Genomic DNA, 14,689 nt, shown 5'->3' on the forward strand with positions numbered 1-14,689 from the left:
GGTTGGCATAAAAGTTGCTCCGAGCTCCTTTTTGCTTAACCTAGGTGACTATTATTCCAGCTATCTCTCTCTGTGCGCGAACATATATAAATAAACAGGCATGCAGATGTTTTCATAGGACTAAGGTTGTCATGTCCAAGTTGTTAATACAGATAGTATAAAGGCAAAAACAGAGATATTATATTTAATTTTACTTGAATTTGACAAAAAGAAACCAAAGAGACGGTGATGGTATTGCTGAACTTAAGAAAAATATTTCTTCACTAAAGAATATTCGTTTTTGAAGGACCCTCTACAGTTAAAAACCAAAGATAAAAGATTTGGGGAAAAAATGTAACTCTGGGTTTTAATTTTGTACTGTTTTAAGTGACTGTTTGTCATGACAGTAAAGAATTTAGTATCAGTAACATCTTTGCCCCTCTACTTCCCTTCCCCTTAATTTTCTTCTCGAACCCCCAATTTCTAGGGTCATCTCGCTTTGGTTCTAGGCTTACTTGGATCCATTTCCCGCTGTAGAGTCACGGCTTCAAGATTTCTGGGCTTGTTTGGTGGTTTCACCTCTTGATTGCTTCTATTTTGTTAGTGTTTTCCAAAAGGCATCAGAAGTAGAGTGATGACATAATTTGTTAATCAAATGGAGACACCTTAGACAATGCAAGAAGGAGCTATGAATACTTGTCAACACAATAGCACAACAGGTGTCATAGGGACTGCTTTAGGCAAAGCAGGACTGAAAATCTCCCCAAAGCCAGAGGTGGTGTATTTCATAAGTTCTTGCTTCAACTCAGCCCTTTTTTTGAGGCTTTTAAATGGTACCAAATGGCTCCTTACACAAAGAAGCATCTATTTGGGGGAAAAAAAGAAGTTTACTCTGATTAAAGGTCCAACAGCTCAGTACCTGGGGTTAAAGGGTGGGCTTTGGGGAGTCCACCAACCATTCAAAATCATACCCATAACTCTGTATACGTGTGCATTTTTCTGGAAAGATGACCATGTAACTCATTAGATTTTCAAAGGGGCCTATTGCCCCACAAATATTACTAATTTCTATTTCACCACAAATCTCCAAAAAACTACCTTGCTGGATTATGTTTCCCTAATCTCCTAGAAATGATATCACACAAATATAATTTCACATTATTATTCCTTAGTTTTTGTTGTGGGATTAGTATAAGGAAGGACCAAATGTGAAGAGTTTCTGGTCTTTTGTAAAATCGCTAGTAATGACTTTGATTTTCCTTTTCAGTATTTCTTTCATTAAGATTCGTACAATAACACATAACGTTAGGAATATTTTTCCCCTTCAACCAGTTGTTATACTTCCTTCTATAAGCTCTATCGCGATGGAGTTGTGCTGTTCACTGGGGTTTCCTTTCAGCCTGACCTGTCAGGGAAGTCACTGGGAGCTGTTTGAAGCTATTGAAATAGATATCCTAGTCTAGAATTACTGGAACCATTTCCATTCTTCTTCTATCAATACCTCGTTTAATACCAAAACACTGTTTTTTGGCCGTTATTCTGTTCCCATTGCTTAGATGGTGGTATTACACAGCTATTTATTTTTATTTTATTTTATTTTATTTTATTTTATTTTATTTTATTTTATTTTATTTTATTAAGATTTTTTATTTATTTATGTGACAGAGAGACAGCCGGCGAGAGGGAAAACAAGCAGGGGGAGTGGGAGAGGAAGAAGCAGGCTCATAGCGGAGGAGCCCGATGTGGGACTCGATCCCGGAACGCGGGATCACGCCCTGAGCCGAAGGCAGCTGCCTAATGACTGCGCTACACAGGCACCCCTATTTTATTTTATTTTAATCTTATTTTAATTCCAGTGTAGTTAATATACAGTATTACATTAGTTTCAAGTGTACATTCAACACTTCCACACATCACCTGGTACTCATCAAGACAAGTGTGCTCCTTAATCCCCATCACCTGTTTCATCCATTCCCCCCACCCCCTTTGCCCTCTGGTAGCCATCAGCTTGTTCTCTAGGGTTGGGAGTCTGCTTCTTGGCTTGTATCTCTCTCTCTTTTTTTTCCCCTTGTTCTTTTGTTTCTTAAATTCCACTTATGAGTGAAATCATATGGTATTTGTCTTTCTCTGACTGACTGACCACTATTATAATCTCCAGCTCCATCCATGTCGTTGCAAATGGCAAGAGTTCATTCTTTTTGATGGCTGAGTAGTATTCCGTTGTGTGTGTATACCACACCTTTATCCATTTATCTATTGATGGACTTCTTCTTCTGGGCTTCTTCCATAGTTTGGCTTTTGTAGAGAATGCTGCTAAACATTGGGGTGCATGTATCCCTTTGAATTAGTGTTTTTGTATTCTTTGGGTAAATACCCAGTAGTGTGATTCCTGGATCATAGAGTAGCTCTATTTTTAACTTTTTGAGGAACCTCCACACTGTTTTCCAGAGTGGCTGCACCAGCTTGCATCCCCACCAATAGTGTAAGAGGGTTCCCCTTTCACCTCACCCTCGCCGACACTTGTTGTGACAGCCACTTATTTTAAATTGTAAAAGTGAGTAGGTGGATGACCGGTCACCCACCCTGACTCAGAGAAAAGTTGTTAAATGTCCACTTTCCTTGGCCATGCACAGTTCTGGCCCCAAAGATGAAACATGAAGTGTTCCCAGCAGAGAAAAGACATTAGCAAAAAGGAGAAAAAAAATGCTGCATGGAAAATAAAATGATGATGCCAGTGGTGGCCAGCAAAATGATTGGAAACATATGAAAGTTAGTGGATTCAAGTTAAAAGAAATACACACATCTGAAGGCTTTCACTGAAGGGCTCAACGCCCTCTGTCCATCTCCAGCCTCAGTAGACTTTCCCGGGAAATCAGGAAGCAAAAGCAAATTTGTGATGAGCCCTAATAAACATTGTGTGTGTGTGTGTGTGTGTGTGTGTGTGTGTGTGTGTGTGTGTGTGTTGGGGGGGGGCCTTTAGCTGCCTCCCCCCCATAAAGCAGTTCACACCTGAAAGAACACTTCTGTGGATTCAGGGATTAACTTCTTCAAAAAATCTTGTACCTTGCTATTAAAAAAGGAACGCCTCACCCCCAAGAGTATCTGAAATGTTGACAGGAAAACTGTTGATCTAACCGTTTGCTCTGCAGGAACTTTAGACTTATCGGCTTCCTCTTTGCCTTCCTTTGATTACAGTTTCCTGGAATCCATGGCCCTGGCAAGGCCCCAGGTAGATAGCCCCTGCACCGTGCCGGGCAAAGCCTCAGTGCACTGGCTTGCTCGGCTGGGCCGTGCCATTTCATAGCAGAGCCTTCTGCCATTTCTGGCAGTGCTGACCTCCTCTCCTCTTCCCTCTCAGTCTTCCCCACACCCCCATCCAGCACAAAACACCAGAGAAGGAGGCTGAAGAGCAAACCCGTGGCAGGGACCAGGGAATGGAGATCGTTCAGCTCTCTTTGCAAGTTTCAGACTGACAATCGTGAAATTAATGAAAAATAAAAGAGGTTCTCTTATCTCCGTTCAGCCCCGCGGGGATGCATTTTTCTCTTCAGCTGTGTCTGGGTTGCTCACACTTCCCTCGAGCAGGCTTTGGAGTAAAATGTTTAAAACCTAAGAATATGGAGTGCATTGCAGGGTTCAACGGCAGTTCAACCACAAATATAGAGCATGGACCAAGCTTTGGAAAATATAATATAGAACATCTTAGCCTTTTTATGGTATTAATTTTCTCCCACATCCCTTTATTTTGTGCGTGTCTTCTGGCCTCTGGGTCTGCCTGTTTTCTTCTAATTTTTCCTTCCAAAAGAAACCTTCTGACAATGTGACATGAATGTCTCCATTAATGACCCATGCCATTTATTTTGCTTATATGCTTGGTTAAATACTGGATTTGGCTCACTTTCCATATGGAATATTAATATTCATTATTCTCAAAGTAAAGAGACCAGCTTCTCATGTTAAACTAAGAAAGCCTGTATTTAATTAATCTTCAAGTAAATGAACATGTAAAAAATAGTAAGAAACTGTTGGGTATTTTGAAAATTATTGCTTCTGCTTTAGCCTTTCTCTTAGGTCTCGAATTCGCCAAATATTTTTAAAGTCACTTTTCAGGCATTAGATCCTGTTACACGGCTAATGAAAAAGAAGGCTAAAAACGATTCAGTCAGTTTTTGATGAATGTAGTTTATTGGCATAGTTCAGCATAGAATAATAGAAGAAACTATTCTACTTCAAATAATGTGCTTTTAAAAAAATGATTCTTTTGGGGCGCCTGGGTGGCTCAGTCAGTTAAGCATCTGACTCTTGGTTTCAGTTCAGGTTATGATCTCAGGGGTGTGGAATGGAGCTCTGGATTGGGCTCTGCACTGAGCTCAGAGTCTGCTTGAGATTCTCTCTCCCTCTCCCTCTGCCCCCGCCCCCACTCACATGCCCTCTAAATTAATTAATTAATTAATTATTTTAAAAATTATTCTTTTTTAAATTATTGAAGTATAGTCGACATACAATAGTACACAATGTTATATTAGTTTCAGGTGTACAACACAGTGATCTGACGATTGTATAAATTCCCAGTGCTTACCCCTACCAGTGTAGTTACCATCTGCCACAATACGACGTTATTACAATATATTTTTTTTAAGATTTTATTTATTTATTTGACAGAGAGAGAGACAGCCAGCGAGAGAGGGAACACAAGCAGGGGGAGTGGGAGAGGAAGAAGCAGGCTCATAGTGGAGGAGCCTGATGTGGGGCTCGATCCCATAACGCCGGGATCACGCCCTGAGCCGAAGGCAGACGCTCAACCACTGTGCCACCCAGGCGCCCCGGCGTTATTACAATATTGATGACCATATTCCCTATCTGTACTTCTCATTCCTGTGACTTACTTATTTTATAACCGGAAGTTGGTACCTCTGAAACTCCTTCACTTTATTCCACCCATCCCCCATCCACTCTCCCTCTGGCAAATCATGTATGTTTTTTAAAAAGTGGATCATCTTGGGAGTAACTCCATTTTCCATTTTGCTTGCTGTGTATTAGTGCCTTTACTCACCTGGAATCTGTCGTTTCTGCTCGGGTATGCAGAAATCAGAAATGTGTTTCCTTCTTATTGTGATTTTGCTCTATCTCTTTGCCCTGCAGGTGTAACCCCCATGAGCTTTAGTGAAAAGCTTGCTGGCTCTCAAACACGCATGCATTTTACCATGTTTTACATCCCCGGAGGAAAGCACACCACCAATTTCATCTGTTTCTGCTTTCGTGCCATCCAGGCCTACTTACAAACATACTGGAAAAGGTCATTCCATGCCCCTGAAGTTTCTTGCAGCTCAGCTTCCCTGGGTCTTCCCATTATTCAGTGAGTATTCTTCCCTAATTCAATCACTATCACATTCTCTGCAGTGCCAAGAGAATCCCAGATTTTCTTTGCAAAAACTTCTGTAATTTTTGCTGTTCTACTTCCCAGAATCCAAATCTTTTCCTTCTATGAAGATGGTTTGCCTCATACTCAGAAGACTAAATTCTTCCTGTAGGAGCTCCTGCTTGTGCCTCACTTCTTGACGACCCATATCTCTTTCATCTTTTCTCCTTGTCCTCAGAGGCTAACATCTCCAATTACATCTGGGGATCTCATGTCCTCCTGCCTCCTCTGAGACCTTGTTCCCACACTTAGCCCTCTTCTCTCAGTCCTAATAGGCTCTCTCTGCCTGGATACTTCTACCCCTAAAACAACAACCAAACAGATTTGTTAAGATTTATTTATTTTAGAGAGAGAGTGGAGCTGGGGAGAGGGGCGAGGAGAGAGAAAGAATGTCAAGCAGACCCTCGCTAAGTGCAGAGCCCAATGCTGGGCTCGATCTCATGACCCTGAGATCAGGGTCTGAGCTGGAGGCTTAACCGACTGCACCAGCCAGGCCCCCCAAAACACATCTTTCTTCAACTCTACTTATGTCTCCAATTTCCTTTCTGCAAACTTTTTGGAAGTATATTTCTGTTTTCCTTGACCTAATCCTTAACTTGTAACAGTTTAGTTTTTGTCTGTATCCCTCCACTGGAGCTCAAGTCTCAAAAGTCACTGGTATATAATCTGTCAGCAAATAATTCTAGCGACTTTCCTCAAACCCCCCCCCCCCATTACTCACTGTGGCACTGGACAGAAGTGATGACACCGCCTTTCTGGAAACCAGAAGTGTTTCCAGAATTCTGAATGGAGTCTTTTGTCTTCATGCTCTGTTTCTTGACTCGTGAACTTGAACCTTTGTCTTTTCAGGCTGTGATTCCTTTGCCCAATCTCTTTGCTGTAGATACTCCCTCAGGACTTTCTCTCCATACGTACTCTATATGCTCCTTTTCTGGAATTTTCACGGTTTTAAACATCATCTCTGTGTGCAAAGCTCGGAAACCCATTAATTCCAAATGACAGGCCTCTATTTGCTGTTTTGGCTGGACTTACATTTGAATTCTACTAGGATATCAAATGCAACAAGTCCAGAACAGAATCCATTTTTTTCCTCCTTCCCTACCCTGCCTTTCCTGGTTTCCCCTTTTTCACAAGTGACATCACCAGGGACGTTCTCTTGGATCCGTGATTTCCTTACCCCACAGCCACGGATGCTCAAACTCTCAGAGATATCCTGCCAGGACAGCCCTTTGAGATACATTATTGCCAGACTAATTTTCTGAAAGTGCAATTGTAGGTTATTCCCCTGCTTAATAGCTTCCTATCATTTACAAAACAAAATCCCGATCTTAACATGGCACTCATGGTTGTTCATACAATAACTGCAGCCAAACTATCTGATTCTAGTATTCAAGGCTACACGGATCAACGGGCAACTCTTTGTTATTATTCATATAAATACTTTACATTAGTTGCTCTTCTCTCTACTCACCTTCAGGCTCCTGTCCTTGAGGCTTCGCTCCTGCTCTTTCCCATCTTCAAAATCTTCTGCGATCTAATCTCTACCTATTCTTCAGGCTTTCCCTGATATTCACAACTGGAAGAAACATTTCATTTAATGTATGTGTTACTAATACAGCCATACTCGTTTTCTTTTGCTTAGTGTTTACATGAAACTTCTTCCCCATTCTTCTGCTTGAAATATGTTTGTGTCTTTAGTCATAAAATGTGTTTCTTGTAAATAACATATAGTTGGGGATTTTTTGTCTATATATTTTTTAATCTAGTCTGTCAATCCACGTCTTTTAATTATGTTCTTTAGTCCATTTATATTTGCTGAAATTGCTGATATGTTTGAGTGTAAGTCTATCACCTTGGTGTTTTAATTCTATTCCTCTTGCCTTTTTTTTTTAATTTGTTGTTTGGTTGGTTCCTTCTTTCCTATCTTTCTTTGGCAAATGGTTAACTTACCTTTTTTTTTTATATATTCTATGTTGCATGTTGAATTTTTAGTTCTGCCTCTTTGCATGTATTTGTGGTTTGTGATTACTATAGGGATTAAATGTTGTATCTTTAATATATAACATTCTACACTTAAAAAATTAGTTTAAGAAAAATTGAAGAATTCTATGACAATCTATTTCCAATGTTTAGTCCTCGCTTTGGGTAAGTTCAGAGCACTACAGGGTTTAAACTCCCATGGTAGTAAACCAACCCTGCCAGTACTTAGTATAAAGCCTAGAGCCACAAGGCTCTTCCCTGTTCTCCTGCTGCACCTTGAGGCTGCTGTGGACCCTTCATGCACGCAACATGGAGGGATCCTTCCTACCGCCCCTCCCTCCTTAATTCCCACCCCTCCATCAGCAGTAGATTGTTCTTATCTGGTACCCAGTGCGAGGCCTAATTTTCCAGCTCTACCTTCACATTAAGGCAGGACCTGCATTCTTGAATTGGTGAGAGTTTCTCTCAATGCTCCTGCCTCTCTGCATTGTTAGACTGCCACTGAACCCCCCCCCAACCCCTGGTGAGTGGGAGGGCTTATGTAGATAGTTACCGCATGCCTACACTTCAGTAGGGTTCACACTCAGCTGTCCTGTCTTTTCTCTGTGGCAGACACCTGCCATCTCATATTCATGTAAGTTGCAGCACGGGAGATATTCTTTTGGCTGTACTGATCCACTGTCAAACTCAGGCAGTCCTTCTAGCTCATTAATTTACCTTGCAACTCTGATTCTCCAATAGACTAAAAACATATGGTTCCGTAAGCCATCTGATTTGTTCTTATTGCTTAGGTGGGAGCAATGTTTCTTGTAACTTTCTGTGCCCTGGACAGAAGCTGAAACTCCTTGTCCGTTTTATCCTTCACTCTTTCTTAGATTTAGTTCTCCCAGAAACAAATGCTAAGAAAAGGATTTGAGTTCAAGTAGTTTATTAGACAGGTGATCCCAGGAAACCCCAGGAAAGTAGTGGGAAGAGAAGGAAGTCTATATAGTGTGTGAATGAGCAGCTGAGGTGCAATCCCACCAGGGGCTCTTGGGACACGGCATGGAATCAGCCGTTCTGAAGGGGCTATTATCGACCAAATCCCACTTGTTATTGATCAGCCGCCCTGCCTGTGGATGGGTCCTGCTTCAGGTCAGAAAAGGCCTAGCATCACAGGAAGTTGTTCAAGTAAGGGAATGTGGGTCGGTACACAGTGTCCCTTCTAGACTCTCCAACGACACTTATGACTTGACTTCTCAAGAATACTGGCGTACTAAGGCCTGATGTTACTGAAAAGATGATTCATACCTGATTTATTTCCATAGTTTCCCAGTGTGGAGAATGGCCAGAAGATAAGTAATCAAAAATTATTAAATGAGAAAACACATTTTATAAAGTACCAATTTGTAGAATTCTGGTCAGCCCTTCTGTACTTTCCGTCGTCCTCCCAAACCCATCGCAACTCTTCAGATGATGTGGTTTATTTTCTTAATTGCCAAAAAAAGTTCAATTTACCTGAATGGTTGGAATTTTTTAAAAATGTGATTGTCTAGCTAATGTGAATGTATTATAATTTTAAAGTACCATTTCTACACCTGAAAGTTATCTAACAGATATTTTATATTACTTGTAGCCAACAATGAGAAGGCGTCCACCAACAGTTATCTGCTACATTTGTGGTCGTGAATATGGAACAAAATCTATCGCCATCCATGAACCACAATGTCTGAAAAAGTGGCATAATGAAAACAACTTGTTACCTAAAGAGTTAAGGAGATCAGAACCTAGAAAACCAGAAGTCAGGACCATTACCGGTAAGTTTTTGAAAAAAGAAAGAAAGAAAGAAAGAGAGAGAGAGAGAGAGGGAGGGAGGGAGGGAGGGAGGGAGGGAGGAAGGAAAGAAAGAAAGAAAGAAAGAAAGAAAGAAAGAAAGAAAGAAAGAAAGAAAAAGAAAGAAAGAAAGAAAGAAAGAGAAAGAGAGAGAAAGAGAGAAAAAGAAAACAAAAACTTGAGTGTGTAAGGGAGACTTTTTCTTTCTGAACTTAGGAGAGGTATTCCTTTCTTACTTATTCAAATAACTGAAATCAGCAACATTTACTGTCTTGATTATAACCAAAGAGGAAAAACAGTTCTAGAATGCCTCACCGAAGGGCCTCAGATGCTAAGACGTAACAACACTATTGTCAAAACTGCAAGGAGAGAGACCCACTGGCATTCCCCGTCTTTCCCAGAAGTTACTTTCATATATTATCAAACTGAATACTCAAAAACCATGAAGCTTAAAAAATCTTGGAGGGCACGTGGAGACATGTTTTCAAATATGAGTATGTCTTAGTGTTCACAGAGCAGGGTACCGGACTCACAGTTTGCAGCGGCCACCAGCCAGGGTGAAAAACTGAATAAATCGGTCCATGTGTGAAAAAAGGGAGAGTGGGGACCATGGGGCGTGGGAAAATACCGGCTCCTTAAAGGAAGCCACTCCTACCTGCTTCCTGCTGTTACCATTAAGAAATGTACCCCAGTGTGGCCATATTTTTCAATAACACAAAAGGAAATCCAGAAATCAATATGCAATGCCCAGATCTTTTGAATTTTACAATTAATATTTTGTAAAGCACCACACAAGCCAAATGAAACCCCATAAACTGCTGTGTGTGGCCTCCTTATGGAATCTTTGCTTGCTCATTTGGGGCTAGAACAAAGTAGTTCAGAGAACGTTTGCCAGGCCAACTAAGACTTGCTCAACTTATTTCTACCATCGTCACTTTCTCAGAGGATCCCCTCAAAGGAAAATCATTCTTGGTTTTAGGAAAGTATCATTCAATTCATTAATCCTCCTTCTGTAACTGTAGATTGGCCTAAATGGAGGGTACCTCCCAGTCGTTTAGTATAGATCAGTCCAGAGCACTCTTGTCAGAAATGTGACCCAAGAGAGTTCTCTAACAACCCACAGAGTAGAATCTAGATTGTCATGATAAAGTTCTAGAGCCCACTAGAATCCGACTATTCACAGCCTTTGCCAAGAGTAGGAAGACTCATCATTTAGGTGGGAAAAGAGCTCAAGATGAACACATCCATCCATTGAAATTTGCCCACAAAGACGTGGTTTACTTCATTGAAACTCTCTTCCTAGAAATTCTCTGTGGTGTCAAAAGTCTGTTTTCTTCACTTCTGACTTAATCACCTTCTCTGCCTGAGCATAAGGATCACGAGTCTAGAAGAGGAGAGAGAAATGACTGGTTTGAAGGCCCTGGAGGGTCCATTAGTCTGTTACTGGCCACAGGTGGAAATGGTAGGCCCCATCACTGTACTTTCCTGCAGTCTTCCTCTGGGCGCCATGCTGTTTTTGTTTCTGAAGGCATCCTTCATCTCGAGGCAGAATTCCCATTCCCACTTCTACCCCACAGACTTACTGTGGTCACGGAGTCCAAACAACCCTTCCTCCAGATCCAAAGTCAAAGCCCTGCTCAAAAACTTTTAGCTATGTGATGATTCAATCATTCCCAGTGAGACTCAATGAATACTCTGGAATTTTTGAATCCATATTACATCGTCTGAGTAGGGAGAAAGTCCATGCCGTTCCTTTTTCAATAGTTTTCAAAGCTCTCAAAATACACATTCGTATCCTGCATGGAAAGTGATACTGGGTTTGTCCAAAGGAGAAAAATGAGGTTGTGCTGGGGTTCAGTTTCCCATAGAGTAAAATAAAGAACGTGAGGAAGTAGCAGGATGGGAATCTAAAGTTTGCTATGCTTGTGTGAACCATTAGGAAGAAGTCATAGGAGAATTGCCTGGGCTTTAATGAAGAAATATCTGCTGTGAAAATGATAAAAAGAAAAGTATGCAATTTATGTTTGAGTGCCTGGCTACACTTAGGGGGGCCTGTTTTGGGCAATTCGAAGACACAGTCAATTTAATGTACTAAAGCCATTCTATTTAAATAAGGTTTATTAAAGCTAAATCCCACACTGTTTTTCTAAAATAAAGCCATATGCCTTTTTTCCTATGCTCTGCCAATGAAGATTATACATCTCTCAGATGTCTTGGTTGTTTTCTTAAGGACACTTCTTTTCGTCAGATTAACTATCCTGTTTGCATTCTTCACTTTAATTATTTAAAGAATCTCTAAGTTTATGGCCATGAAGAGATGATACATTTTTAGGATATCATTCATCCTAAATTCACCCTCAACTGTCAGTTTTGGCCTTTCAGAACATTCCACTGAAGGATTACAGAAGAGGAAAACACAAATGCATGTTCTTTTCCCTTTGTAAGTTTATATTTAGAGTCAATTGAAAGAAGGCCAAAAGTTGTATTTGCAAGATAATAATGTGTAAACAAAGATGTTAATAATTAGTGGAGAAAGCATATCATAACACATAAAACAATGTCTTCTCCTTTTTAAAATCCAAGGAGTGAAAAGTCTCTGGTTCATAGCTAACTTTTTACTCAACCCTTGAAAGAGGGAGTGGTACTTTTTTTTTTTTTTTTTTTTTTTTTGGCAAAAGTAGTATGATTTGTTTAAAAGCCTCAGTCAACAGGTATTTCCTGAAAATATTTTCCATAAAAAGTAGAGTATGGTTCTCCAGAATAAAAACTGATCCGTTTTACCATTTTTCTTTTTCTTTTCTTTCCTTTTTGTTCCTTTTTTTTTTTCTTTTTTTTTTCCCTTTAACTTTTCAGCCAAAGGTTTCTATGATCTCGATGCCTTAAATGAAGCCGCTTGGACCAGCGCCCTGAGCCAGTTGGTTCCCTGTAATATTTGTGGGCGTACCTTCCTGCCAGACAGACTGATTGTTCACCAACGATCCTGTAAACCAAAAGCCGCCAAGTAAAGCCCTCTCTCCCAGTACAAGTGTTACAGGACTTAGATCCTTTTGAGAGAGTTTGGGATATGGAGGGAAGGAGGAAAAGGGGGTAAGAAGAGGAAACAAGAAACACTGGAAACCACTCAAGGTTATCTAGCGCGGGAAGCCAGCTCGGGGGTCTGGTGACATAAGCATGACCATGACCGTGACGTGGTGGGCCTACGCTCTGCCTTTACCGAGCAGCTGCACGCATGCGCGCAGACACACCGGGGTGGGGGTGGGGGGCGCTCACACTCCGTTGGGCAGAATTACAAGAAGGCTGCCCCTCATCAGGGCTGGCATTTTTGTCTCCAGGAAATTTCAGAGCCAACTGTTGCTGTTTTTCTTCCATTCTCTTTTCCTGAGCAACATTTTGAATTTCACGATTAGGACTATTATTATTCAGGGAAAAAGAGGTTTCAGGTGGCAATTTCAGGCAACTCCTTGGTCTCAAGAAAAACTGGATTCTTTCCCACCCTGTGCTTTCTGAAATAACGTGCCACTCCCTGTTTCCTCTGACCCAGAGAAACGCTGTTAACTGAGTTATTGATTGGGAATCTTCTTGTCTCTGTAAAATCATTGCACGGCAAAGACTTTCCCAAAAGAGCTAAGGAGTTAAGGTAATAGAACCATGTCTAACTCCTACTCCCTTACCAAGAGCGGGAAATACTACAGAGAAATTTCAGAACTGGTGCCATCCTCGTATGTCAGAAGATTGCTACAGCGCGATTCATCAAATGGGTGGAGGTTAGCTCTTTCCTTCTATCGGAGAAGTCCAGAGAGTTCTCTATGGCTTCATAGGGGCTCATAGGTGTTTTATTGTTGAGATTGAAAAGCCTGCCAGGAAGTTCTGTGCCTCCCCACCCATTGCCCAGGCAATGGCTTGTGAAAACTGCCCTGTATTTTAGACCTTGAATGTGCATTCATAGAGGCGAGGCTCTCCTGGGAGGAGGCCAGGGTCAGGGAGGTGCTCTGCCCAGGAAATTCTGCTCCCCTGGATGGCGCTGCTTTGCCTGGACTCCCAGCAGTTTTGCTTGAGGTCTTTGTTCATTTTATGGCTGAAGTTCAGAGCCATCCTGGATCCACTGGGTTGCTGCAGACCTTGAATTCATGACCTAACACAGCATAGTCAGCTCCAAATTACACAAGCAAATTTGTTGGACCTAATATTTTACTCACACATCTCTGTATTATAAGAGGTTAGGTTAAGAGTGTTGCTCTAATCATTCATTTTTCTTTTGGTCTGTTCCAAAGGAAGAAGACATTAACTTTTAAAATAGTCTTTAGCTATGCTCAAAGAAGACTATCCTCTTGAGAAAGACATAGCATCTCATACCCCATTGATGGTTTAGTTCTTTGATTTCATTAGCAAAGATGACAATATCCAATACCGGAGTTAGCGTAGACACTGTGCTTCGAGCTCCCTAGACTGCCGTGTGTATAAATCTCCCATCAGCCTACAAGGAGAGGTTATCTTTATCTTACAACTGAGGAAACATATTTAAATAGGTAACAAGCTAACTCAAGGTCACACTGGGCTTGAGTCGAGGGAGGGAATAGGGAAGCAAACTCGCCACTCCCGGAGTCCCAAACTCCCACTTTTACCCAGCGCTTTCTGTATGCTACATTTCGTCATTAATTCAATGAACTATGCGAACAAATGACCTGCCAAATGTGATTTTCTCTTTTATCCAGTGTTCAGTAACTAAGGCAAATGGGAATCTTAGCATGCTTGTAGTTTGCCTGCTGGTCAGGCTTTCTCTCAAACTGAGGAGGTGAAAACCCAAGTTTAAACAGCCCTGTCTTTCAAAAGCCACTCTGTCCTCTGCTGATGCTTAGCGGTCCAGTGGGGAAATAAAGTGAAAATGCTGGCCTCAACTTGGAAATGGGTTGCTACTCAGGGTCTGAAGAAGACATTCTGATACCCGTTCCTTTCAAAGTATGACCAAAAAAAAAAAAAAAAAATCCAAACCAGCTACTCCGTCTGTAGGCATGATGAGGTCTGTGAGCTCTGGAAGTGGGAAATGACCAGCTCTTGCAGGAATTGTCACTTCCCCAGGGAACCGTGAGTCGCCTGGACACGTATCACAGGGCCAGCGGGGGGAGAGTCCCCCTGCAGCTGCCCCTCCGCTGGCCTGCGAGTGGAATTACAGGCAGAGCAAGCTCAGTCGTAAGGACAGGAAGCCAAGAGCTCCTGTCTATCGCGGCAAAGGCCAGTCGTCAGAACCTCCGCGTGGACAGGGAGGAGCTCGCCTGTTCTCTGCCAACAGCCCTCCTCCCAGTTAATTCACTTCCGTGCAGATATTCGTACCATGAAAAGAAAATAATTTCTTTAGCAGGAGTTGGCACCTCCATGAGCTATGAATTTGAACCTTGCTGTGGTCCCCGTAGATACTGTCCTAGATGACGACGAGCAGACACTAGAAGAAGGTACTGGGAGCTCCTAGCTTACGCTTCTCCTCCCGGCCAGGCAGTCATCGGT

At 41.7% G+C, this 14,689-nt stretch overlaps 1 protein-coding gene across 1 annotated transcript in view; it reads left to right on the plus strand.

The window, feature by feature from the left end:
- Positions 1-13,877, plus strand: part of LOC113261640 (zinc finger protein 474-like) — a 63,500-nt gene extending 49,623 nt beyond the window's left edge. The window contains exons 5-6 of the mRNA XM_026507826.4: positions 8,994-9,174; positions 12,044-13,877. Coding sequence (XP_026363611.2) covers positions 8,994-9,174; positions 12,044-12,195 — 333 coding nt within the window. The 3' untranslated portion in view covers positions 12,196-13,877. The remainder of the gene's footprint in view (positions 1-8,993; positions 9,175-12,043) is intronic.
- Positions 13,878-14,689: the final 812 nt, after the last annotated feature.

This window comes from Ursus arctos, unplaced genomic scaffold (genome assembly GCF_023065955.2).
Source record: "Ursus arctos isolate Adak ecotype North America unplaced genomic scaffold, UrsArc2.0 scaffold_5, whole genome shotgun sequence".
Taxonomy (NCBI): domain Eukaryota; kingdom Metazoa; phylum Chordata; class Mammalia; order Carnivora; family Ursidae; genus Ursus; species Ursus arctos.